This window comes from Cavia porcellus, unplaced genomic scaffold, assembly GCF_034190915.1.
Source record: "Cavia porcellus strain 051 isolate PalLab524CR breed Dunkin Hartley unplaced genomic scaffold, mCavPor4.1 scaffold_4, whole genome shotgun sequence".
Taxonomy (NCBI): domain Eukaryota; kingdom Metazoa; phylum Chordata; class Mammalia; order Rodentia; family Caviidae; genus Cavia; species Cavia porcellus.
In genome coordinates this window covers 44,210,243-44,236,508 of record NW_026947487.1, presented here as the reverse complement: position 1 = coordinate 44,236,508, position 26,266 = coordinate 44,210,243, and the positions used below count along the sequence as shown (strand labels likewise).

Genomic DNA, 26,266 nt, shown 5'->3' with positions numbered 1-26,266 from the left:
GTATGTACCCCTCACTTCCACTTTGAGATAGATGCCTTCGTTCTTCTTTTTCATGTTCCTCCCTGTGTTTGCACAACTCAAACCTCAGGTCTGACAGAAAAGTGAAATGGTTATTATTTTGTTTATTCATCTTTCTTAAGGAAAGGAAAGGTAGACTACTCTGGAAATGTTTTCAACCATTCAAACTCCAGGTAAAGCCACATACACTTGTATGCACCCACGCACGGACACACAGACACTAATCACACACATGTACATGCACTCACGCGCAAACACGTGCACATAACTGTCACCCATCAGTGTACACAGCCCCCCAGAGACCTAACTCACATGCACAGAACTGACCTGGTGACACCCGCTTTTGCTTCCCCACACAAAGGAACCTGAGTACAGTGGTTTTCAAAGCATGGCCCAGGACCCGCAAGCGGCAGATTCTTCACCCAGTCCTAATCTATCGAGTCAGTGGTTGGGGGCGGGCCTGGCGCCCCAGTTTAACAAGCCCCCCTAGCTGGCTCATGGCCCGCCCCCGCCCTGTCCCTCCCACCTCCCCAGGCACCTGCCTCCTGCTGGGGCTCAAGAGCGAAGATCTCTGCCCCCTGCACCCGCCCTGCGATGCGCGCGGCCACCTCGGAGGGTGGAGCTGGCCAGCTCCGCCTCGCACACCTCCACACCTCCAGCTGCACAGGTAGCTGGCTGGGCAGGGCCTGGAAACAAAGTCGGACCAGCTGGCCGACTCCTCGAATTCACCCGGAGCCCTCGGAGCCGCCACCATGGGTACGTGCGCCGCGCGGGGTCGCCGGGCGGAGCGGGACTCATCTGTCCCCTTGCCGGGTGCAGATGGCGGAGCGCCGTCGGGGCGCCCTGGGGCGGCCGCGTTGCGGTCCCTGGCTTCCCCCGATTCTGGTCGCCGTGGTGCCTGAGCGCCCGGCGGCGGCGCTGGGGACCGAGGGCTGACACCGCAGCTAAGGGACCCACGACCACTCGTAGGTCTGCGGGGCCGGGGTTGAAAGCGCGCGTTGTCCTGCCATGTCTCCTGGCTTTTGTGGTGGGGCGCTGCTAGCGCCCCGAGGCGCCCCAACCCGGACGTTTTGAGGAGGAACCTTGACATGCCCTGATGGTGGAAACTCGCCCGCCTCCCTGAAGCCTCCTGCACTGTTGTTGTACCCTTGAAGTTGGACTGAGCTGGGCAGGCGATGGCAGCGGGCACGATCCTGGTGACTGCGGGCCAGCCTGACCCATGTCTGTCCTGTGGGTGCCTGTGGCTGCCTTCCAACTCCTCTGCTGGCGGGTGACTCTGGAGTTCCAGAGGGACCCCTGGTGCAAGGGGAATTAAAACCTGTCACGCTCTCCTTAAGCTCTGCCACTGCCCCACAGTTCTGGGGAAACAGTAGCAGCAAAAGGCTAGGAGGCCACTTGGCTTCTGCCCTGCTGCAGGGCAGGCGACTGCAGAGTTCCAAGAGGGGAGATCAGCCCAGCCCTCTTCTCCCTTGTGATGGGTGGCTGGTCAAAGGACTGGATGTCAAGCCCTGCCCTTCTGAGCCGACTCCTGCTTAGGTGGAGAGAAGGTACTCAGCCTGGCCTGCCTGCTTCCTCCCGCAGCCCCCACTCCCACCCCCGCACCCTCCTACCCCGCTACCCTATATTCTTCCCCAATAAAGTAAACTTTGGGGTCTCACTTCCTCCAGCGCTGCCCCCTAGAGGCTTGGAAGTAGCAGCGAGCAGTTCCCACTTTGGAGGCTTGCATGTGGCACTGCGCTTGCTCCAGAAAGATGCTTCGAGTGCAGGTTGAGTGAAGGCAGGCAGAGTTGTGAACCAGCTCAGCTCTGCAGACGCTCCTGGGCTGGCGTGCTGGGTCTTCTCTTATTGCTTATTGCTCTGTGCAACCTTCCTGGCAGCCACTTTGGACTATTTCTGTGGGCTTATGATACCAGATACCTGGAAAGTATCTGTGCTCAGTGAAAATCCGCAATCATGTTTAACACTTGTAACCACTTAAATCAGGATAGATGTTAAAGGCAGAGCCCTTTAATGACAAATGAGTACAAAGTTGGCTGTGGAAGTGTAGCTACAAACATACTGATACTTTCTGGTTTGCAAATAGGTCCTTGAGTGCTTTTTGTTTTTTGCAACTGAGATTGGCAGAGTGTGCGAGCAGTAATAGTTTATGTCTGGACGCCAGTCTGATTTTTATTAAAGTTTCACCTTTCCATATCAAGGCTAAATGGAAAGACCTAGTTTTAAAAAAATGTTTTTAAGAAAAAAAGTTGTGGACTCGCCTGCTTGAGGACAGATCTTCAGTGCTTAGATTATGCCAGAATCGTTTCAGATGATTGGTAACCAAAGGTGACACTTGGAATATTTTGTCAAATGAAGAAAAGAGCCCGAAAGAGTTCTCAGAGGAATCTGAGCCTTGGGCTGAATGCATGGGCGCTGCACTGCTGCTCACGCTGGCTTCTTCCTGTGAGTGAAGGGGAACACTCAGAACCATGCCCCCGGGGCGTTTGCTTCTTCTTAACAGAAATGATAAGAGCCCCAGCAGCAAAAACTCCTGCTCAGGATGCTGTGACACACAGCCGCACCTGGCATCAGGAGTGGTCTGGGATATTTCCTGTTTAAAGCCGGGTCAGTCACCTCTTCTGGTAAAGCTAGGTCGTATGTAGGTGCTGTGGTCTTTGCAGGCCACACGGTCCCTGTGGCACCTTCCTACCTCTCTCCTGGGCGTGTGAAAGCAGCCCCAGGCCATGTATAACAGGTGGAACAGTTCCAATGATATTTCATGGGCACTGATAGTCAAATTTCATGTCATTTTCATGGACTGCAAAAGTCTTTAAAGCTTCTTTCAGTCACTTAAAGATGAAAATCAGATCCAGGCATGGTGGTGATTCTAGCACTGGGAAGGCTGAGGCAGGAGGATTGCCTCGAGTTTGAGACTAGCCTGGGCTACATAGTAAGTTCAAAGGCAAGCCTGAACTGCGTAGTGAGACCCTATCTCAAAATAAATAAATAAATAAATTTTAAAAATACAAGTCAATCTTGTGAGCCATACAGAGATGGGTGTGTCTGTTGACCCTTGCCTTAAAGTACTATCTCTGTGCATTTTAGTAGGCAGTGGAGAGAGGGCAGGCCTCCTTCCTGGGCTGGACTGGTTGGGTGAGATCTCAGCAGACACAGAGCTTTTCACAGCTGGAAGAAGCCCCGGGGAGGAGAGAACAGCCCTCCAGGCCACTGCACACTGAGAACACATTTGCTGAGGGTTTGCTCTGTCCTCTCCTAACTCCATTATGCAAAATGTAGCAAGATTACCTCTCAGCCTTGAGCTGGAAAACAGAGACCTCATTCTGCCACTGTCCACTTACTGCATTGGACTCTGAAAGTTAGATCTGAGGGCCAGGTTCTAGGAAGCAAGCTCCTGTGTGTACTGCTCAGCCTCTGGGTTCTTTGAGAAATTCATTCCCTTCATGAAGGATCCTTTGTCCTGTGCTTGTCTTCTGGATCTCGGTCTTGATGCTGGCCTTGGTTAGGTTTCTGTCTACTTCCTGCCTGAGTTTTTTTTTTTTTTTTTGTCTTTTTCCTTTTTATCGGTACCAGAGATCGAACTCACGACTGCCTGCTTGCAAGGCAGGTGCTTATGCCGCTGAGCTAAATCCCCAGTCCCCCCTGCCTGAGTTTAAAACGATGATCTGGCTTCGAAAGTGCATCACACCCAACCATGTAAAAGTCCTTCCACATTTTCTCCTCTCTTTGGGAACTCTTGGGTCAACCAAAGAACAGGCTGAGTGCAGGGAGGCTGGTATCCCACTGCAAGCTGGAAGGGGGTCTTTGGCATACAGCCTTCAGCAAGCCCTTGCATCCCAGCTGGCAGCAGGAGACAGATCCAGCCCTGGCTTTTCCAGTCTAATGGCAGTGGCAGCACACTAAGCCAGTGGCTTTCAGACTTGAGCACACTCCAGGCTCACAGTCTGTTCTCACAGTTGCTTTCCCCACCCGCTGAGCCTGTGGTTTATGAGGACTGGGTGGGACCCAAGGATGGACATCAGGACAAGTTCCCAGGATGCTCATGCTGCTGGTCCCAGGGCCACACTTTGAGGACCATAGCTCAACTTGACTCAGGTCACAGGGCTCTCTTTTTGATCCTTGCCCACTAGAACAGCCTGGCCCTGGCTTGTCCATGTGGTCCATGTCCATGGCAATGAAGCTTTGGGTACATTCCTGGTAGAAGTTGAAAACTGGCCTCTAGGTGCTGTCTGAAGAGTCTAGACTGAGTGGAAACGGAAGTGATAGAGTCAGTGTGGTCCAGCTGGGGCTAGTGGGGTTGGCCTGAATCACTTATTTTTACAGGTTTTATTGCCCGTGTAGAGTGTAATAGTTCAGCCTAGGAGAAACTGAAATCCCGCTTTCCCTCTCTGAGTTATAACTGAAATTAATAAGACCCACAAAAGCAGCAGCGAGCAGTAACATGGCAAAGTTGGAGCATTTGCCATCTTCGTGCTAAACTTTCGCATCATCCTTCTCTACAGCATCTCCTGAGTAGCACATCTGACTGTTTTGCTCACTTGGGTTTTCCGATGAGTAGTTTTCCTTTTGCCCTTTGGGTTACCGCCATCCCGTGTGGAGCAGAGGGTAACTGATCAAGGACATAACCGATGAGGTCAGCTCCAGGGGAGCTTCCTGGTGAAGGGCTGCCACTGCTGTAGGATAGCTGGTGACAGGGGATGACAGACAACCGTGGAGCCACACACAGAGGCTGGGACTCCCCACCCCGCTGTGCCCCTGTGTGTCCTTGCACACCATGGCATCTGGGTCCTGTCCCTTGTAGGAGGGAAAGTGGGTAGGTAAGTGAAGAAAAACAAGGGTGAGGCTGGAGGACCATCGCCACATTCCTCTGTGGTGACTGGGAAGAGAATAAGAGCAGCATTATCAGGAGATGAGTGATGACTGGTGGCGTGTAATACTGCAGTTGCAACATAAGGAACCCGGACTCTGTTCTGTCGCTTTATCCCTTGGTTTACAAGCACAGCTGCCATCACAGGCAGCACAGAGTTGGAAGGGCCACCCCCGGGCACGGGGAAGAGGGACAGGGTCATCCCCAGAGCCTTGAGGAGGAGCAAGGTCTACTTCCTCCCAGATGGGTTCCTCCAAGATTGGGACAGGCAGAGACTCTCCCCACGGGACTGCCAAAAGGAGTTTGTCATCAGAGGCTGGAGTTAAGTCATCCAGTTATTGCATGGGGTATGTGAGGGTGAGCACGATGTCCATAAGAAAATTCTGGTTTAAGAATCAGATGTAAAAGAAAACTAGAAAATTCAGTGTTCTTAGATAAGAAGGCCTCTTAAAAGTTCTCAGATCAAAGCATTTGGAATTTCTACAGTCTGCCTGGGGTGACAAGATTGCATTGCAAGCTCCATGGGGTTCTACCAGAGGCACATTTGTACATTTGAGGTGTTCTTGGGGAAATAAACCGTAGAACTCTGCCCTCATTACTTTGTGTTGCTAAAACTCAATACCTAACAGCATCACGCACAGCTCTAAGGAGGGCAGGTTTATTTAGCTCACAGTTTGTAGGGGTTTCAGTCCATAGTTGGCATGGCAGAGGAGAAGCACTTGTGGCATGGTGACAGAAGTGGGGAGTGGGCTCAGAGGACGAGGGAGCGAGGCACTGCCAGGCTATGCCCCAGGAACCTACCTCCTCCAACCAGACTGCACCTCCCAATCAGGTGTAGCTGAAGGCTCATCCATGGACCAATCCATTGCTGGTTATCACACCTGTGACGCGGGGACCTCCCCAGACCCCCTCCTACAAGCACATGAGGCTTTGGGGAGACATCTAGATACAAACCATAAGAAATCCACACATATAAATTCACATGGTATGCTGGTTTCCTGTGGCTGTTGTAACAAGAGTACCACAACTTGCTGTTGTAAAACACCAGAGATGTTTTCTCTGGCAGCGTCAGGCCACATGTCCAGAGCCAGGGTGGCAGCAGAGCACGCCCTCTGCAGGCCTTCTGGAGAACCTGTTCCTGGCCTTTCTCTCAGCCCCTGGGACGCCACCCTCTTCAGTGTTTCTTGGCTCACAGTCCCGTCGCTCCAGTCTCCACCTCTGTTGTCCCCAGGCCACCTTCCTCCTGTCTCTTTGTCCCTGTGTCTGTGCTCTCTGGTGACGGACCCTGGATGAAGGGCTCACCCCATTGCAGTCAGACCTCACCCCCTTGACTGCATCGGTCTGTTGACTGTTTCCAAATAAAGTCCAGTCTGACTGGGGAAGGACATGAATTGGGGGCCCACTCTATCCAACCCCTCCCACAGTGTGAAGAAAATGTTCTTTTTGAACATCACTTACATCCGTTTGGGGGAAACATTCTGAGCATGTAAAGATGACTCTGTCAGGGCTTGTGTCCTTGGCCTGGCTGCTACATTTGGTGACCGGCGACTCCCCAAGCAGGGCAGGTTGGTTTTTGGACATAGCACCAACAAGTTCTTTAAAAATCCTTTCAATAACAAAAGTGGTTCAGAGGAAACATGCCCTCTGTATAAAGATGAAACCCTTAAAGTGATGTAGAAAGTAAACGCAAATAATTTTTTAAATCCTAAATATCATGACCATGCTTTTGTGCTGTGATAAAGTTCCCAGGCAGTTTGTAACTATTCACAGTGTTTCACCTTTTTTATCTTTTCTTTCTAATATAGCTGTCTCTGCAGTGTTTACTCCAAAATTATAAGAAAAAAATAAAAAAGTAAGCCAGTTAATATTTTAATTAAGTGATAGCTAATAAAATTTAAAATACACATAGTATTTTAGTAGCATTCGCCTCTAAAACTTTGTTGTATTTTCTGTTATCAATAAGGCAAACATTTCACATCCCATCATAAGTCTTGTAGCCTAACTTTATGCTTCCTGTGACTGTGAAGCATTTTTCTAGTCACAATTTATCACATAAGAGCAAAACGTCTTTTGGGTATAGAAGTTCACTTGTCTCCAAAACAACTCTCCCTTTAAAGACTAGGAAATTGGTTCCTTTTAATTTAGCAACACTTATGGCACTGTTTTCTCCTGTGACGACATGCAAGGTCATGTTGTACACTTTGGAGGAAGGATCCATGCACAACACACATGCTCAAGTGCTAGTCTGCACCTGTGCGGTGGAGACAGCTCTATGGGAAGGAGGCGTAGACACTTCCTTCCATCATGGTCTCATCCATCTTCTACTAGCGTCTCCTTCGAGGAAGGGGCTCTCTCTTTAACCTGAGAATGGAGTTGTTTATTCACCTCAGTTGCCGTGCATTTAGCGTAAATCCAGTTCTGAGTCCCGTTCCTCTAGATAGAGAAACTAACTAATCAGGAGAGCAAGGGTTACTGTTCTAACCCTCAAGAAGAGTCTCGTGCCTGGGCACCTGTCTGCTGCCCTGGCATGGGCAGAACTTTGGACTATTTCCGGATCTTTCTGTTCGCTATATATTAACTCTGGGGTACTCCCAGCTGACCAGCCACTCCCTGCAACTTGGGACGAAGCAATTGAAGCTCCAAAGGTGCTTGGAGCCTGGAGCCCACAGGGACTGTGATTTTCTAAAGCTGAATCAGTGGGAGAGATGTTCAGAGATGCACATCTGTGACTATGGGAAAAGATGCTAAGAGTCATAAATTTATAAAACCAGCAGAAAATGGCCATTATACCTATGGTTTTGTAAACTCGTCCATAGAAAGCTTTTTAAGGGCAGAAGGATATCTGTAACCTAAAGCAGTGAGGGATACACTGCAATGGATTAAATCGTGTATCCCAAAATTGATACATTAAAACCCAAACCCCCAGTACATCAGAATCTGACCTCTTTGGGAATAGGGTTGGTAAGAGTAGGGTAGAGTCCTAGCCCTGTGTAACCAGTGTCTTTATTTGTTTTATTTTAAAACAATAAAAAAGAATAAAAATAATGATACAAAATTTCAAATCAACACAGTAGATTAACAATGGTCAATATATTGCATATTGTTATCTTCAAAGTAGTTGCTCAGATTAGAAGATATAGGCATGAAAAAATGATCAAGCAATGAAGCCACAAACTGTTCTTTTGAACAGATTAGTATTATAATTATCTATCATATATATAAACCTTTCCCTTCTTTCTTTTCTCCTTTCCCCATCCCAGTTGTTCTTTCCTTTTGAGCAGCTTTTTTCCCGTTCACTTTGACAATGTCTATTGTACATTTTGTGACCAATGCCTTTAGGAAGGAAAAAAAAAGAAATGTGGAAGCTGCGTGCGGTATCACATGCTTGTAATCTCACACTCGGGAGGCTGAAGCAGGAGGATCACTGCAAATTTGAGACCAGTCTGGGCTACATAATGAGGTCAAGGCCATCCAGGGAACACCAGAAATGATTGACAAATACCAGGAGCTAGAGGAGAGGCAGGGGCAGATTCTCCCTCCCCATCACAGAGGGAAACAAGTCTGCTGCCACCAAGATGCAGACTTCAGGCCTCAAGAACTGCGAACTGCTGTGAGTGAATAAGACTGCATTTTTGAAGCTTCCCAGTGGGAGGTACTTTGTGTGGCAGCTCCAGAGAACTAAGACGTGGCCAACAGCTGCCCCTAAAGCCTGAGCTGCAGACCGCCAAGCCGAAGGCAGACAAAGCCAGGCCTGGCTGACAGAAGAGGCAGCTCGTTACTCCCTGGCACAGCGCAGCGCAGGAAGGGCAGCCAAGGTGTCAGCTCCCAAGTCTCTGTCCCGCAAGGGTGGACACTGGGGATGAGTAGAGTTAGAAACAGTGGTGCACAGGAAGTCACCTCCCCATTTACATAGGGCATCTGCCTTCCACTGCACTAGGAGGGGTAGGAAACAGACAACCAGGCTCAGGAGGTCGCTGACGCTCCAGGCAAGAGCACAGGCCTGTCATATCTCCCACCAGTGGTAGCGAGCCTAAGGCACTGGTATCATTGAAAGCTCTAAGAGGGCCACCATCACTGTCCTAGGCTGACCTTCTGGTCACCTTTTCCTACTCCAACTGCATTATAAATATGTACTGCCTGTCATAAATTAATTAAAAGCAAATTAAATTCTGGGGCAAGCATGCATGTGAGGAGCCCCTAAGGCAGCTCAGCCCCCTGTCAGTCATCCCTGTTGATCATGCCTACAGATCCAGTGGAAGCACTTAAAACAGCTGTGTCCGCCTTTAAATTCCAGAAGCATGATTTATCACTTGCTGACCCCTTCTTTGCTCCTATTGCTACCTCCGTGTGCTTTGACCTGTGTGCAGTTTTCTGTCACCCCAGCCCCTTTTCTGTCTGTGCCCTCATGGTGGGACGAACTTGCACTGAGCACAACTCACCGTGGTCTTCAATGAATATAGCTGCCTCTACCCCACAGCGGGTATACACTGGGCAATTCTTTCCTAGGCTGTTATTGGCCCATTCCACAGTGACAGAAACCACAGGGGCTGAGGACTGAGTTCTGAGGTTCCCTGTGGTAAGGAGGCCATGGTACGTGGCAGCTAAGTGTCTTTGTGGCTTCATGTTCTGCTCTGTTCTGGATGAAGTCCCCCGCTTGCTGCTGTGATCAGGATTCAGGGACTCGGGGTTGGAGTGTCCACCAGCTTCATCCTCTCATGTGGCAGGAGCACAGATGTCTGCTAGGAGGCAGCGCAGTTGCCATCAAGCCTGTGCCTGGTGGTCCGTGTGGACCCATGCCAGGTCCTCAGGGCTGAGCCAGTCCTGTCATGCATCATGCAAGTCCCCTCCTCCCTTAGCGCTGGGTTTCCCCGCTCTGCAGTAGCTGCATGCTTTTGGGGGGCAGTTGACGCCTTCTCCAAGGACTGACCACTGTCCCACTTTGCGCAGTGATATGGGAGGACAACCAGTTTGCTAAACAAGGCATCCTGGAGACCCACACATCAGCACGCTGGGTTTATTAGCTGTTTGTCGACATAGCCAAGGAATCATAGGTTCCTTTCCTGGGGAAGAAGGTCGATGTTTCATAAAGTGCACCTGAAGCATGACTCTGCATGTGTGGGCTGTGCCCCGCCCCAGAGGGATTCGGCCCATCCCACCTGCCACCTGGAAGCAGCACAGCCCCTCCCAGGGATGGGGGACAGAGTCTCTGTCCACTTGCTGAGCCAGGAAGGTCACATCTCAATGCCTGCCAGAAAGGTCACATTTTCCTAAGCACACAGAAGTGCCATATGGCCTGAGGCTGGGAAAAAGGACCAAACATTCAAATTCAAGAAAAAAAATCATCGAGTCAAGCAAGAAACAGCCCCCAGGAGGGCCCCTCTGGAGCAAGCACTTGGGTCTCACATGTGGAGCTTTGACTTGAAGCTAAGCTGACTATGAGGGTAGGGGAACCCATTTAAGGAAAGCAAAAGGCTTTTCATTACCTGACCAAAGTTTATCTGTTCTGGAAAATAATCAAACCATGTGTATGACATCAAGGCTCATGCTCTTCCCCTCCCCGCCAACCAGTCACAGTGAAGCCTGGTTCATGTCCCCAGAAGCTCTTTGAAGTGACACACATTTTATTTTCTTTTTAAAAAGACAGACAGAGAGAAGGCATATGCTTATGTAAGACTGACGGTTTTCAGAGGTCAGAACAGCTCATAGCTGTTGTACAGACTGCAGAGACCGAAAGGAGAGCGAATCAGGGAGCCCAGGGGAGTGGGGTACATGGCTGAGGGACAGCATCAGAGCATGTAGGGTGGTGCAAGGGCCTAGCGCATGGCAAGAAGTGGGGACACATCTTGTGGCTGGGCTGCTGGAGGGGAAGCAACCTCTTACTTCCGGGGGAGCAGCCTGCCATGAGGGCTGAGAACAAGTGTTCCTATCTGGGGACACTCCATTCACATGGGGGCAGTAGGTAGAAGGACAGGCAAGGGCATCCTCCTGTCCTGGCTGGGTTGGCGAATGATACACCTGAGCCAGGCAAGTGGGAATGCAGGTGACAAGGGTCATCACCAGCAGCCGCTGCCACCCTGTGGCACCTGCTTTTAGGCCTGCATCTTCCTGGTCACTCATGGGTGCTTAGAGACCCAGAATCCCCTGCTTTTTTCCCCAGACCTTTGTCTATGTGGCTTATTTGAAAATGCCACCTTGCCCTGGTGGCATGTGCTAGAGAAAGCTGGCTTGATTTGGTCCCTGGGATCCTCATTAGTTCCCAAGGGGACATCATCAGGACCTTCTGCCTGTGTGAGCGACCCTGGAAGGAGGCTGACTCTTCTTTGAGGGCCACCTCCTCAACCCTGCGGGGGCACCCCACAATTTTTGAACTATTTTAACTCAGTCCATTCTACTTATCCATCCATAATTGGAGAAGAAAAAAATCTACCCAAGCATAACTACCCTCATCTTATTCATTTAAATTCAGTTGTGTTATAACCAGCTTGCAAAAGTGGTAGCACCTCTGGATAAAGAAATGGAGGCCAAGGATTCAGAACTTTGAAAATGCCCAGGGCTGGGAAGAAGATCTGTGCTTAAGCTCCTCCCCCAACTTCAAAGGGCCACATCTTCCCACCTGCTCGATGCTGGTGCGATTTTGAGAAGGTTCGCACTCTAACTCAGAACCATGCCTGCCCTTCATGAGGCCAAGCCAGGTCATCTGGAGGACCTGCATTCCCTGGAGGTCTCGTGGCACCTGCTTTATCAGCTCCATTTGCTTGCCCTGGCTTACGAACCCCTTCACAGACCAACTTAGCAACAGGAGAAGGCAGCACCCTCAGCCCCTGCCTGAACAGTGGGTGCCAGGCCTGTAACCTGTGGCAGGTACAGAGCAAGTGACAGAGCTTGGATCCTTCCAGTCCAACTAAAAAGGTAGGAGCCAGGAACAGACTTCAAACCTCCACATAGGAAAATGTAGCTTAGAAAAGTAATGATAGGGGGCTGGGGATTTAGCTCAGCGGCATAAGCGCCTGCCTTGCAAGCAGGCAGTCGTGAGTTCGATCCCCGGTACCGATAAAAACAAAAAAGACAAAAAAAAAAAAAAAAAGAAAAGTAATGATAAAAGCACCTTGACTGGGCATGGTGGTGCGCACCTGTAATCCCAGCACCTGGGAGATGAGGCAGGAGTACTGCAGGTCTGAATCCTACCTGGGCAAATTGGTGAGACCCTGTCTCAAAACAAGAAGGAATGGGGAATGTAGTTCAGTATAAAGGCCCTGGGTTCAATCCTCAGTGTCACACACAAGAAATGGAAAATTGAGCCCTACTTACATACAAATAGTGATTAAAGACCTACCTATATAATTATAGAGTTTGAGGCAAATCCATGTGGTTAATTTCCTATTACTGCTGTGACAAAATACCACAGACGTAATGGTGTAAAACAGTTACATCTTACAATCCGAGAGGCCAGAAGCCTGAAATGAGAGGCTGAGGTAGGAGGATTGCCATGAGTTTGAGGCCAGCCTCAACATGCAGTAGACCTTGTCTCAAACAATGAAAGAAAAGTCTGAAATGTATTTCACGGGGCTCCCCTCACCAGGGCTCCCCTCACCAGCCCTCCCCAGGGCTGCCAATTTCCTTGGCTTCTCCCACCTCCCCAGGCTGCCTGCATTCCTTGGCTCTGGCACCAGCAGCAGCATTTGCAGTCTTGCCCCTGCCCCATTGTCACACTGTCCCTTCTGACTCTTTGTAGGACACTTGTGATTATACTGGGTTCACTGAAAACTTCAGGACAAACTTCATCTCATCTTACCCACATCCTCAAAATCCCTTTCACTGCAGAAGGAAACAAATCCACAGGCTCCAGAGATTGGGATGGGTGGTCTTTGGGGGCCACCATTCTGCCTTCCACACCATGAAACTTCAGAACACCATCCCTAAAACATCATGCAAAACTTGTGTTATTCCCTTGGTTTAACCCTTGGCAGTGATGAAGTTTTCTCTCTGCCCAGCAGACAGTGAGAGCTTTTCGTTTAGACTTCCACAAAGTGCCTCTTTTCTTCCAGCTTGCAAAGTCCAGCTCCTAGAGACACACAGGCTGTGCCCTGCATGTCTCCGAGGGGTTTGGCCATGTGCTGCACAGTGAAATTTCAATCAGTGACAAGTTGCACACTCCTCTAAGATCACAGCAGCTACTAGGCCTGTGATAGGTGATAACTACCTTGGGTTGTTTACCTTCCTTCTGTGATATTTGCACAACATTGGCTCACCTAACACACTTCTCAGAACACACCTCTACCATCAGATGGCTTGGGACCATACTGATTTCTAGGTAATAAGACATTAAAGTATGGTTCAAAGTATGAAGCAAGCTTTGTATAAACAGGCAAGATGTTCCCATTAACGGAGAGATTTTCTTAAGTAACGGGGACCAGCAGAGAGTGTTTTTTCCTGCTTTATCTGTCTCCATCACACCACCAAGTCAGTGATCATAGAAATGCATATCATGCACTGATATGCAAAAGAAAATCAAAGGCTTTGCTAGGCGCACAATAGCAACTAGGGCTGGTAATTTCACTAGCAGGTTGGATTTGAGGCTTGGTTGTGATCTGTGTACATCCAGGTGGTTTAAGAAAAACATCAGACCACTCAAATATGTTGATTAGTTTTGCTACCAGGATACCCACTACAAACAGTGTCACCAAGTAAACAAAATCTTGTCCTGCCTGCGACTTGAGTTCAAGCTGAAGTCTCTGTGCGAACAGTGCTCTGTACTTGGCCTTTTGATGATAGCAATCCCAAGGGCACAGGGACATGCAGATAAGAAGCCAGCGGTAGCTGTGGAGTCTGCAGAGGAGCTTGCAACCTCTGCCCTGTCATCAAAGCTGTGGTTGGGAAGGTGCCCCTTCCGGGACACACTGTGCCTTGAGTGATCACGGGGTACCACATCTCAGATTTCCACTTTGGGAATCTCCCTTTTCCTTATTTACTTCTGGGTGTGATGATCATTAAGATAAAGCCTAAGCTCCTTCAATGTTTTGGTCTCTTTTTTGTAAGGCTATTTATTTATTTATTTATACTGGGGATAATCCCTGGATGGCTATTTATTTTTGAAGTAAATATTATTTATTGAATAACCAGTGCCAGAAAATATTTAATAATAGCAAAAACCTACTTTTTACTCTGGAGAGAGGAAGCCTTTCCCCATGGGCCAGAATTCTGCAGAATTCTGGACTGGAACAGCTGTGATGGAACTCCAGCCTGGTCTGGGGTCTGGGTCTCCAGCCCACCCTCCTGCTTTCCACAGATGGCCCATGGTGAGGGTGGTGTGGGCCTGTGCTTCACTTTAGTAGGGAGTACAGAGCCAGGTTAATAGAAGTCTAGTGGGCAGAACATTGTAGAGTTCTGCTGTGTGCTCAAAAGAACACCATGAAGTGAAATTGGGCTCCCTGTGATACCAACAGCCTGGCTTGTGGGAGCCCATTTGAAAAAAACCTATTGGCCCAGTCGGTCCTTCCATGTCACTGACTGGGACTGTCTCTGGTCATGAGAGATGGTGCCATGGAGGGTCCACAGCCCATCAAGAACAAGACAGCACCCCGGAACAGGGGGGTTTATCTGCAGCAAGTATGTCCAGATGAGGGACATGGTGGAGGGAGATGCAGAACCATACGTGACAGTGCAGGGCTCCAGGTTATCACCATGACGGGGTGGGTGGGGCTACAAAACTTGAAATTAGAATTTTGGAGCAGTGGAGATGGCCCGCCTCAGAGAAGCAGTGACTGCACTTGAGGGTTGACCTGACAGGAAGGTGCCAGGAAAACAAGCACCTCAGCTTCTCCTCCTCTCCTGTGATGTGTCCAGGGCTCCCCACTGGCCAAGCCTAGAGGAATTCATGGTGCACCATGGGGACACTGATGAGCTCCATGCTGGTCAGTTTCTAAGGGCTGGAGGGGTAAGTGGAACCCGTATGTGGCAGAGCCAGAGTCTCAGCCGTGTACTCCTCAACAGGGGCATCTGACTTGGGGACTCGAACACTTACTTTCCGCTCTGTGGATGTGCTGTGTGAGGGGCTGGGCGGTCTGAGCGGGGGTCTCCCATTTGCTGATGCGTCCAACTCTGGATGTCTCAGAAATTCTTGCAGCGACTCCGCAAGGCCCATGACATCGTCTTCAATTGTTTGGTGGGCTGCCTGGAAGGAAGACAGGCTTACCCAGGGTCCAGGCTGTGGAGAAAAAGAAATGAGCTTGTACCTCAGGCCTCTGTTCTGCATTGCTGCCCCTAGAAGCAGCCACTTGGCCCACGCAGAGGTCCCATCAGTGAGGAGAGCACTTTGCTGGTGATGCGACATCTCCATCCAGCGCTTTGAGCGGTAGGAAGGATTGAACGTGGGGGTTATGTGAGACCCAGGCAGTGTATTTTTCCGTTCTTACAGCCAGGGTTAAAATAGCATCTAAAATGCTATTCAGTGGGCAAAAATGCCATCTGGTGTGAGGTCAGGGGCCACTATGAGCTGGAGAAGTGGAAAGAGCAGCATGACAGGAACAGGAAGGGACATTCCTGGCCCGGGGTGAGTGACTGTGGGGCTGGGCCAAATGAGAAGGAAATCCGCGGGACAGGGCTGTGATTTCATTTGCCCAGAGTGAGAATGCATGTGGCCGATCTGAGAGGAAAGCCCTGGGTGGGGAGCGGTGTAGAGACGGCATCGGGACCCAGGGAAGAGACCTCAGCAGCGCGCGCCCTGTGTTTGCTTTTTGCTCTAGGTCGCTGGTCTTTCTGTGCTCAGAACCAGGGAGGAGCCGAACTTCACTGCAAGCTCCATCAGGCACAGGACAGCACAGCCTGTGTGTGCTTCTCAGAGTGTGGCTCCTGGGCCTGCAGCATGGATCTCAACTTAGAATTTGTAGAAATGTAAATCATCAGAAACAGCAAACATCAGTCTTCTTGAATACCGGAGGCCTGCACTGGCTTCCAGTTGAACTGCTTTCTGAATTGGCAGCTGCACTGTGGTGTAGGTCACGTGGGTCATGTGAGGATTTAAGGATTATTTGCCAATTCTCCAGTGCAGTGGTTTTCAAAGCGTGCTGCCTGGACCAGCAGCAGCCACACCAGGAACTTGTCAGAAGTGCAAAGTCAGACATCCACTGTCCACTGGGGCCTACGGAGTCAGCAGCCCTGAGGCGGGAGCAACAGACCCTGCTCACAAGCTCCCCAATGTGTCTGAGCCCACTCGAGTTTGAGACCCTGGACCCTGGACAGCCAGCCCCTCATAGAGGCAGGGCATGCATCGGAGCCCTGGCACTGAGCTCCAAGATGAGCTCACGGTGGGCTGGAGGTAGCAGTGGGTTCCCCATGGAAAGGTTCACAGAGGGCTCTGGCAGTGGTAAACACAGTGCAGGGTATGGGTGTAGGAAGCAGGTCAAGGAGGTGCAAAAACCAGAGACAAGGGCCACTGTCACCTCTTGTCAAAACCCAGGGACCGGAGATAGAAGAGTGCTGTCTTCGCTGCTTCAGAGGTGATGAGGGTGCAGGGCACTACTCAGATGTGGGTAGCAGAGTCCACCAGCCTTGGTGTGCACCCACCCACTTGTAGTCTCGTCTTCTCTTCTTGCTTTTGTGGTTCGTTCCTCTAATAGCCCCTACTAGGGAGAGATATTGTGGGCGAGGTTGGGACAGGAGAGGTCGGTACGACAGGCAGCACACGATTCTTCCCTTTGAGGGTCAGCCTGGAATGGCGGCAGGAATATGAATGAAGAACCCATTATTCTGCTGTGATGTTCAGGGATTGGTGTCAGGGGCAAGGTTAAAGCGCGTACACCCGTGTTTATAGCAGCACAACTCATAGTAGCTAAATCCCATGTATCCCTCAACAGATGAGTGGATAAAGAAGGGGTGATCTTTACATGGACTGAAGTACTGCTCGCTACAAAGAAGGATGACCTTGAGACCATAATGTTAAGTGAAATAAATAGGACTCAAAGCTTAAATAGCACATGGTTTCTCATATGAGAAATCCAAAACATAAATGAAGAGCCAAACAAAAGACAGACAATAAGGGAGCTAGAGCTGTTGCAGAAGGGAAGGGGACCAAGAGATGCAGGAATGGGAGGGGGAAAGGATGTAAAAGAATTAAGATGCATGTGTGCTTGTACCACCTCCCCATGACGAATGTAATCATTGTGTACTGCAAACACGCACTAAGGAAAATGAAGATTTGAGAAGAGGCTGAAGCCTGAGTTAGGAAGAGGCGTGTTAAAAGCTGGGGGGCAGCGCGCTGCAGTGCTGCTGCCTAGCACGTGAGGCACTTTTGTTGAGGTGAGGGGTGTTCATTGAGTGAACACGTGCATATACTGGGGAGCCCGCCGGAAGGAAGGCAGTGCTGTGTATCAGACGTGGTGGGCGAATCCCCCATATGTTAGGCACCCACAAGCATTTGTGTCTCGATGATTTAAACCTCACAAGATCCCAGGGGCCTGGGAGATGGTGAAGAACACACTACCATGTTTGGCTTTTATCCCGAGGCAGTGGTTGAGATGCGCTAAGGAGAGAATGGGCACGATTCACTGGGCAGAGTTCTCATTGCTGACGCCCGTGACGACTGCCTGAGGAAACACAGAGCCCAGCGTCCCGCAGAGCAGCAGCGCATCTCTCGGGCTCGGGGCTCGGAGGGGCTGCAGCTGGGTGTTAGTGACACTTCAAGGCAGGGGTCTGAGATGCATTGAAAATGTCGTAAGGACCGACTCTAACACTGCCGTCTTGTTTTCCTTCTAGGGATGTCCAAGTCACTGGTGAGTGTCTTTTCTCCCTCTCCACTTATCTCCGGTTCATCACCTGCACTATCCATTTGCTTCTGCGCACCCTTGGCTGCTCCTTGCCCACTTGATGAAGGTGATTGTGTGTCTCGCTGATCCTGTGTGTCCGTAAACGATGTCTCTCTGTAGGAAATGCTGCATATTTCCTGCTCAGACTAGCACCTTATTTCACTGCTTCCCTGCATGAATGAGTACCATAAGGGAATAAAGATTTTAACCTGAGACACTGCCTGAGGCTGCTCGCCGTTAAGCTGCTCCATGCGCCTGGCCGCTTTGCCTGCCACTGGCACTGGCTTGGGAGTGTGGACTGCAGAGGAGCAGATTCCACCCTCCTGTGTTTTTCTTTCTACCAGAGTTGCTTTGGTTACCCCCTGAGCATCTTCTTCATCGTGGTCAATGAGTTCTGTGAGAGGTTCTCCTACTATGGGATGAGAGGTAACTGTCACCCACTTGGCCCTCTCCAGTGAAGCGCTGGTGGCCGCCACCTGTGCTAACCCTGCTCCCCTCCCCACCCTCTGCCGACAGCGCTGCTGGTCCTGTACTTCCGGAACTTCATCGGCTGGGACGACGACCTGTCCACAGCCATCTACCACACGTTCGTCGCCCTCTGCTACCTGACTCCGATCCTCGGGGCTCTTATTGCCGACTCGTGGCTGGGGAAGTTCAAGTGAGTGGTGGGGACTTGCTGGTTGGCAAGAAACTCAAAATGCGCATCTGGGGACTCGAATGGTGGAATTGGGGGATGCCAAACCAAGGAACAAAAGGTCTTAAGAGAGCATCTGGGGCCTGTTTCTGTTCAACATCCTGCCCTGTAGAGCCTCAGTGCTTGGCGTAAACAACATTAATGACACAAGGAGGGCGAGGGTCTTCACTGTCTCCACAGCAGTCTTTAAAAATAACCAGTGGTTGCTCCTGGCCAACTATTGTTGCCACCTACAAGATCAGTAACTTCCTGTCTAAATCTATGGACACTAATTTCTATATTTAGTAAAAAAAAAAAAAATAATGAGTCTTTCAACAACTTGAAAGATAAAGTCTTTCTCCTTCTCCTGATCCACTGTCCACAGCTTTGCTCTGCACCTGTTTGTCATGCCTTTCTGAGAGTTACCAGTTTTACCCACATTCAAGACACAAGTTCACTCATGATCAGGCTCTTGTAAGTTTTGAAGGACAAAAGATAGAAAGTGCGCAGCTGTGGCAATTAACCGAGATTCCCTTCTCCCTTCCATCACAGGACCATCATCTGGCTCTCCATTGTCTATACCATAGGGCAAGGAGTCATCTCAATAAGCTCAATTAATGACCTCACAGACCACAACCACGATGGGACCCCCAACAACATGCCCGTGCACGTGTGAGTTGGTTTCCCCAGGTGTCTGTCTGTGTGATGCTCTCGTGTCTCATCTTGTTCCTCCACCGCCCCCATGTGAGGAGGGAGGTGCGTCCTTACACAACAGCAAAGTAGAGGGGGCTGTTTGGTGACACAGTTGGGTCTTCCACATGACATGTGGTCAGTGGAGGGCATCCGTGTCCTCCTGGGTTTCTGTAGGCACAGTAGCTCTGTGGACATCGGACCTTAGCACCAAGAAGTCTCAGGGCCCCAGGACCTTTGGTTTCTCCTCCATACCACACATCTGCTCATGATTCAGTGACTGGGTGTCATAAAACTTTGGCCCCGCTGTCTGTTTGGAGCTCTTGAAGGTGAGAGGTGACACACAGGTGCTCCCCTGCCGGGTTCCTTTCCTTCCCACAGCCTGGCCCTGGATACCCACAAAGGCTGATTTTTTCTCCTCTTTGTGCTTCACCTCCCTGATCCTTGAGAAAGGCATGCCATGGGCTTGGTAATATATTTGAAACTCAAGTCTGTGCCTATAGTGCCCACCATGTGTCTGGTCCACCAGTTGATTAGATGGCTGTCCAGGCCTAGGCCCTGACACCTTGTCTTTGTGGCTAGAGGAAACAGTGTTGATGAGGGGAACAGCACTGAGCAGTGTAGGCCTTGGAAAATTGGCTTCTTAAGAAAAAGGATTTTGCTGGGTGTGATGACTCGTGTTTGTAATTGAGAGGCTGAGGCAGAAGGATTGTAGGTTCAAGGCCTGCCCGAGTAACTTAGCAAGACCCTGTCTTAAAACCTAAATAAACAAACAGACTGACCATGAACTTGGAAATGGGTAATGTTCAAATTCTGACAGTGCCTTCTGGCTGTCCTGTGATCTTGGGCAAGTCTTACTCCTTTTGCCTCAGTTTCCTCACTCGTGGTGGGCAAATTGAGGGGAACACCCAGAACATCGATGGGCACTCAAGAAATACTGGCTACCTATGTTTCCTTTTGTGGAGCTGGTGTGGCACCATGCCTGGAATTCTCACGGGAGTGAATGGGATGTAATGTTCAACTCATCAGGTCTTTGCTGACTTTAAAATGCTGAGAGTGACCACTTCAGACACGAGATGAAAGAGCTGCTCAGGCCGGGTAAGGCAGGAAGACGGACCCAGGAAGCATGCCTTCCAAAGACTTGTGCAATATCTGTCTTGATTGTATCTGCTTCAGTTTCTTTTTAATGTTTGCTCATTTTTTCAGGAATGCTATTGAACCTGGGACCTTCTCACTGAGTCATATCCCCAGCCCTTTAATCTTTTATTTTGAGGCAGGGTCTCACTAAGTTTCCCAGACTGGACTCAAACTTGCAATCCTCCTGCATCAGACCCCAGCTCATGCCACCATGCCCAGGTTTGGCATTTTTAAGTAAGATTGGCAATAAAGAAGATACAGGATGGATATTTGTGAAGCCTGAGATTTGTAGCGCCCACCTGTAAATTTAGTAAAACTGCAAAAGGACAGTTGATAAATGCTCTGATTTTGTTTTCAACTCAGGATATGAAACACAGATAATTTGAAAAAAACAAAAGTAAATTAGGATAAATCACCCTTAGTCCTACTATCTGGGGGTAATAATAAATCTTTTATTTCTTTTCAATTTTCTGTACTTTGTAAACAAATTAAAACCATACTGCATAACCTGATATTCTGCTCTGCAATGAAATCATGCTTTCCATGCATGTTTAATGACTGCCAGGAGTCGGTGTTTACATTTGATCACTAGCTTTTCATGAGTGTGTGTCTGTGTGCACGCGTGTGTATGTGTGTATGCTAGAGACCGAACCTAGGCCTTGTGCATGCTAAGCATGGACTCTACCACTGAGCTATAGCCCCGGCTCCTTAATTATCATTTCATTCTTCTACTGGAAATATATGACTACAACAGAACTCCAATCTTTGTTCAGATGTCAAGCTGTTGCTTTCAGGTTCCTAGATGATAAATTAGTAGACAAGGGTAAGGACTCTTGGGCCCAGGAGCTCAGCATGTCAATCGGCTCTTAGACTACAGTCCTGCCAATGATCTCCTTGTCAAGTCTGCATCCTTCCCCATGTTTACAGCTGTCTTCTGGCCTCTGAGGGACATCAGAGGAAGGGTCCTGTGAGTGTGGACCTCCCTCCCACCTTGGCTCTAACCCGCTCCTTTCCCCAGGTCGCTGTCCATGATCGGCCTGATCCTGATCGCTCTCGGCACTGGAGGAATCAAGCCGTGCGTGTCTGCGTTTGGTGGTGATCAGTTCGAGGAGGGCCAGGTGAGTCTGCCTGCTGGAGGACCAAGACTCACTGCGCTGGGATGGTGCTGCGTCCTGTGGGCGTGTACTTCAAAGCGAGACGCTGACCATGGCAAAGTCAGGTGTGAGCGCCATCTGCTTAGACGACACGTAGCCCAGGCCATCAGATTCTAACTTTATCCTGTCTGTCACAGGAAAAGCAAAGAAACAGATTTTTTTCCATCTTTTATTTGGCCATTAATGCTGGAAGTTTGCTATCTACCATCATCACACCCATCCTTAGAGGTAAGGAATATCTGAGCGGGATTGGCACTTTCTCTTTCTGAGTTGAGAAGAGGGTGGTCAGGTGGACAGTCACTGTCTTGTGGCTTTGGTGTGTCCCCACCTTACCATTCAGCTTTTATCAACGGCCGGAATATGAGCTGCTTTTCTTCAGGCTTTTACCTGCCCTTCTAATCTCACTAGAGCCCCTGGTTCCTTTCACCCCTGCAGAACTGAAATCATCCCGAGCACAAACCAATCTCTCCAGTTTTTCATTAATGCAGAATCCTTGTTCAGAGTGAGAAATGAGTCAAGAAAGTTGTTTGGGAACAAGGCTTAGTGGGTTATGATTGACACTTCAGCCTTCAAGCTCTGTTCATTTGAGTGGGCAGAAGAAGGGCTGGGGACTTAGCTCAGCGGCACAAGGGCCTGCCTGGCAAGTACGAGGTCAAAAGTTTGATCCCTGGTACCAAGAAAAGCAAGAAATTAGTGCAAGGTTTTATCCTGTACTTTCCTTAGATCTCAAGTATCCTGAAAGACCCACCCAGCACAAAAGAATGAGACAGTAAATGTAGACAGCGGTCGACAGCGCTCAGGTCTTTGATCCACTCACCCCCTTTGAGTGTTTGTGAATTTCTTCCATATTTCCCTGAAAATAAGACTGGTTCTCATATTAATTTTTGCTCCAAAAGATGCAATTGGGTTTATTTTCAAGGGATATCTTACTTTTTCATGTATAATAATCTGCACTTATTCATGTATAAAAAGCTACATTTATCCAATAGAGCCATTTATCTTTATCATTGTCATAACTACATTGTCATAACTCTATACACTCCAAATTCTGGCCTGAATCTCTTGTAACTCTATTCCCTGTAGAACCATTGGCCCCCGTGTCTCATGTCAAGCCACAGAGCTGTCCTTAAATGAGAGCTTCTTGTCCATGTAACTGCTCATTATTTTATTTATTTTATTTTATTTTTGGTATCAGGAATCTAACGCAGGACCTTGCATTTGCCAGGCAGGTGCTGTGCCACTAAGCTATATCCCCAACTCTGTCTGTGATTTTGTACCATGAATTCTTCACCAGTGTCAAGACAGCATAAGTTTCACAAAATTTCCATTAAATCAAGTGTTAATTGAAAACTTAGAAGATAGGAGTGGCAACAAATATAATGACAGTTAATGATGGTCTCACTGGGCATGGTGTCACACTCCTGTAACCCCAACACTCAGGAGGTTGAGACAGGATCACGGCAAGTTTGAGGCCAGCCTGGCTACAAAGTGAGTTCAAGGCCAGGCTGAGCTGCCAGCAAAACCCTGTCTCAAAAAGAAAAAGAAAAAAAAAAAAGATGGCCCACACAAAGCAACCAAAAATTGCAGGCACCAAAATTCAGAAAACATTTCTTTATTTTACACAAGTGCATTAAGTACGTCTGTTACAACAGACATCATACTGAATTACGAGGATTCATATTATATTAGCCACAGATATACTGTTTGTTATCAAGTGCACCCATCATTTGTGCACTGTGTCTGGGTTCAGATTGCTCACTCAGCAATACATCTCAGGTGCCTCTGTTTGTATAGCCAGGTACCTCTCAGCAAAGGTGCCTGCGTGGGTGTTTAGAAATGCTGTGCTTAATTATAGTTTAGAGTGGCATTTATTTTAAATACTAATGTTGATAATACTCACATGTTATTATTTTATAATTCAATACATCTGTCCAGTGTTGCAACAGACATACTAAATGTGTCTTCCTGGCTGATGGTATGAATTGGGGCTTGTTGGGGGGTAAGACTTATATTACGAGCATCCTGAAAAGTCAAGCCAGGGCTTTTTTTCTGGTTAGATCTTATTTTCAGGGAAATATAGTGTGTGGAATGGAATGCCTGGCATTTTTGGGGATAACTTGGCAAAAGCATAGTATCCACCTTGGAATCAAATTAAATCATGAAATAAAATATTTTATAGGAATTCGTACATTTCTACAAAGATTAGTAGCTTGAAAATGACAGACACTTAACCCCCATTCCAACTTACTAGTTAACGAGAGAACTAGTAAGTTGTTATAGTCAGTTCAAATAAGGATTATTCCAACAGAAAGCTTAATGCTTTATAGGAGGAGTTATTTTCATATTGCCATGAACAGAAATCATTTGCATATCTGTCAACAAGAAATCTTTGCATGGCTACCATTTTCCTATTAGTTACCCTCTACCTCTACAGAAATGTGAACTAGCTGTCAAAGATAGGACAAAATCCCTGTAGGATCAGATCATTCCTGGAGGCTCCAGCATCCTACTAAAAGGGTTTCCAGTAATTTCTGGAAAGCCTCACAAAGCCTTAGGGTTTTCCTACCAGTGCTAAGATTTAAGAGCTAAAATAACCCTTGGAGGACTAAAGCCCTGTAGGCCAAATCCAGAAAACTGTAAAAGACCATTGATCTAGACATTGTCTCTGCTTCCCCTACAAAGGCAGAGTCGAGGATTTATTACAGAGAGCAAACTGACCTTTCACAGAAAAGAGTCGTCAACCTCTGCCTGAACTCCTAATTATTACTTGATTACCCCGAAGAGAGGAACATGAATATTGATTTTCCAGGGCACTGAGTTCCATATATGTATTCAAATTATTGCACCTTGGTTATATTTATCTCCTCCATTTAGGAAATCCACAGAAAGGGCCTACCTAGGCCCACACATCTCTTTAGAAGCTAAGATTAGATCCAGTCGTCATCTCCTGCCCTTCCTACTATAATGCTGTTTTGCCCAATGGGCAGTGACACCAGACAAATCAAGAGATGAGCATTAAGTGAAAACAACATATAATTACCAGGACATTACCAATACCATAATGAATGTGAATCTTGTCATTTTCTCCCAGTTCAGCAGTGTGGAATTCACACTCAACAAGCTTGTTACCCGCTGGCGTTTGGGGTTCCTGCGGCTCTCATGGCTGTATCCCTAAGTAAGTAGAAATTGCTTGGATTAATACAAGCCTGTGACCAGGTCAGACCCTACATTAATTACGGTGACTGAGTTTTTAAAGTCTGCATAACAAGTGTGTAACAAAAAAATAGAGTGAAGAATTAGGTGTTAACCATGCTGTCTCCCAGTGAGAAGAAAATAAGGACTTGGGACAGAAGGAATCAGCTGAGTTGGACAGTTAAAGGTCGGGTACTGTAGTATTTTAGGCAGAGGAAATTGCGGTGGGGAATCTGCCAGGCCAGCTGAACTTGTGGCTGGAAGCTTTGGTTCTTAGCAACATTTCTTCCAGATCTTGTTTTTAGGAACGGCAGCCTGGCTTAACCACCTCTGAAATACTTCCAGTGCATATTTGTTTCCATAATCGATCATCCTCAAATGACTACTAGAATTCCTTCCTGGAAGGCCTATGGACATGTGTTAGAAATGTTCACTTGCACATTCTTGGCATTTGCTTTTGAGGAAAGCTGAAGTGTCCCACGGGGGACAGTCTGACTTGGAAAATGGCAGCACAAAGTGCAGCCCAGTGGCCACCTCGTGTCTTCAGAGCCTTTTCTCCGGTGACAGAATGGTCAGCTGTGACATCACATTCTCCAGTTTTTATTTTCTGGTCTTACTAACATCAGCCTGGTTTTGTCTCTTGCTCATGTTATAGCAATTTTGCTTTGTTCCCACATTCATGGGAGAGCACAGTATTCTCCTCTTTTCGATATGTCTCCTTCCTTCCGTGGTTCTTCAAATGTTGGCACGTGCCCCTAAAAGGCTCGTGTGTGACTCTTTAATTCTGCCTGGTACCAGACACTGTAGTATGCACCTTAGGTAAATTCTCGTTTCGCCTGTATGTTATTCTTAAGGTTATTCTAATGGAAGAATTGAGAACAAACAGAATCCTGTATGTCAACACCACCTCTAGGAATTCCTGTGTATGAACTGGGCTTCAGTTTATCAAAAGCTGAAAGACTGCCCAGGCCTGGTGGTGCACACCTGTTATCCCAGCTGCTTGGGAACTGCAGCAGAAAGATCGAGTTCAAGGAGCTCAGTACTTAGTGAGACTCTGGCTCAAAATAATAGTTTTTAAAGGACTGAGGCTGTAGCTTAGGGGTAGGACACTTGCCTTGCATGATCCAGACCCTGGATTCAATCACCAGTACTGGAAAAAGATTTTTAAAATTTAAAATATTATTCAGGAAAAAATGTAGACTTAGTCTTTTCATCTTCTTCACCATGGATGTGCGTTTCTGCCTTGAGGAAAGGTGGCGTCAGGCAAGAGTAAGTGGATGTGCCATTTGTGAACCACGTATACACAGCATATATACCTAGAGGACTGAGCTCAGGATGTCACACTGAGCCCTTTTTATGATTTATTTTCAGGCAGATTCTCACTGAGTCACTAAGTTGCCCGGGATGGGTTTGCTCATTCAACTGTCCTGCCTCAGTTTCCCAGAGTGCTGGGATTGGAGGTGTCCTTTCTTGATTAAGGAAGCCAAGTAGAATGCAAATGCTCCATTTTTGCTTTGTGATTTTTCAATTGCAATACTAGACAATCAGAAATCCTGTTATAGGGACTGTGTTTCAGTCTCTTGCAAAATGATTTTTGTCAAATTTGTTCTCACAATATGCCCTTTGCTAACAAGGTCCACAGGAGAGCAGCTTCATTCCAAAGATGCTTCCAGTTTTTGTAAAATGAGCCACAGATGCAACTCACTGTAACAACTTCTGTGCAGTGACCGCAGGGAAA

General features: G+C 48.3%; 1 protein-coding gene across 1 annotated transcript in view; it reads left to right on the top strand.

Moving 5' to 3' along the window:
• The first annotated feature begins 624 nt into the window (after positions 1-624).
• The window catches only part of Slc15a1 (solute carrier family 15 member 1), a 47,486-nt gene continuing 21,844 nt past the window's right edge, over positions 625-26,266 (top strand). Inside the window, exons 1-8 of the mRNA XM_063246960.1 lie at positions 625-774; positions 17,633-17,649; positions 18,027-18,108; positions 18,199-18,340; positions 18,908-19,027; positions 21,201-21,300; positions 21,474-21,564; positions 24,428-24,511. Of these exons, the coding sequence (XP_063103030.1) occupies positions 771-774; positions 17,633-17,649; positions 18,027-18,108; positions 18,199-18,340; positions 18,908-19,027; positions 21,201-21,300; positions 21,474-21,564; positions 24,428-24,511 (640 nt within the window). The 5' untranslated portion in view covers positions 625-770. The remainder of the gene's footprint in view (positions 775-17,632; positions 17,650-18,026; positions 18,109-18,198; positions 18,341-18,907; positions 19,028-21,200; positions 21,301-21,473; positions 21,565-24,427; positions 24,512-26,266) is intronic.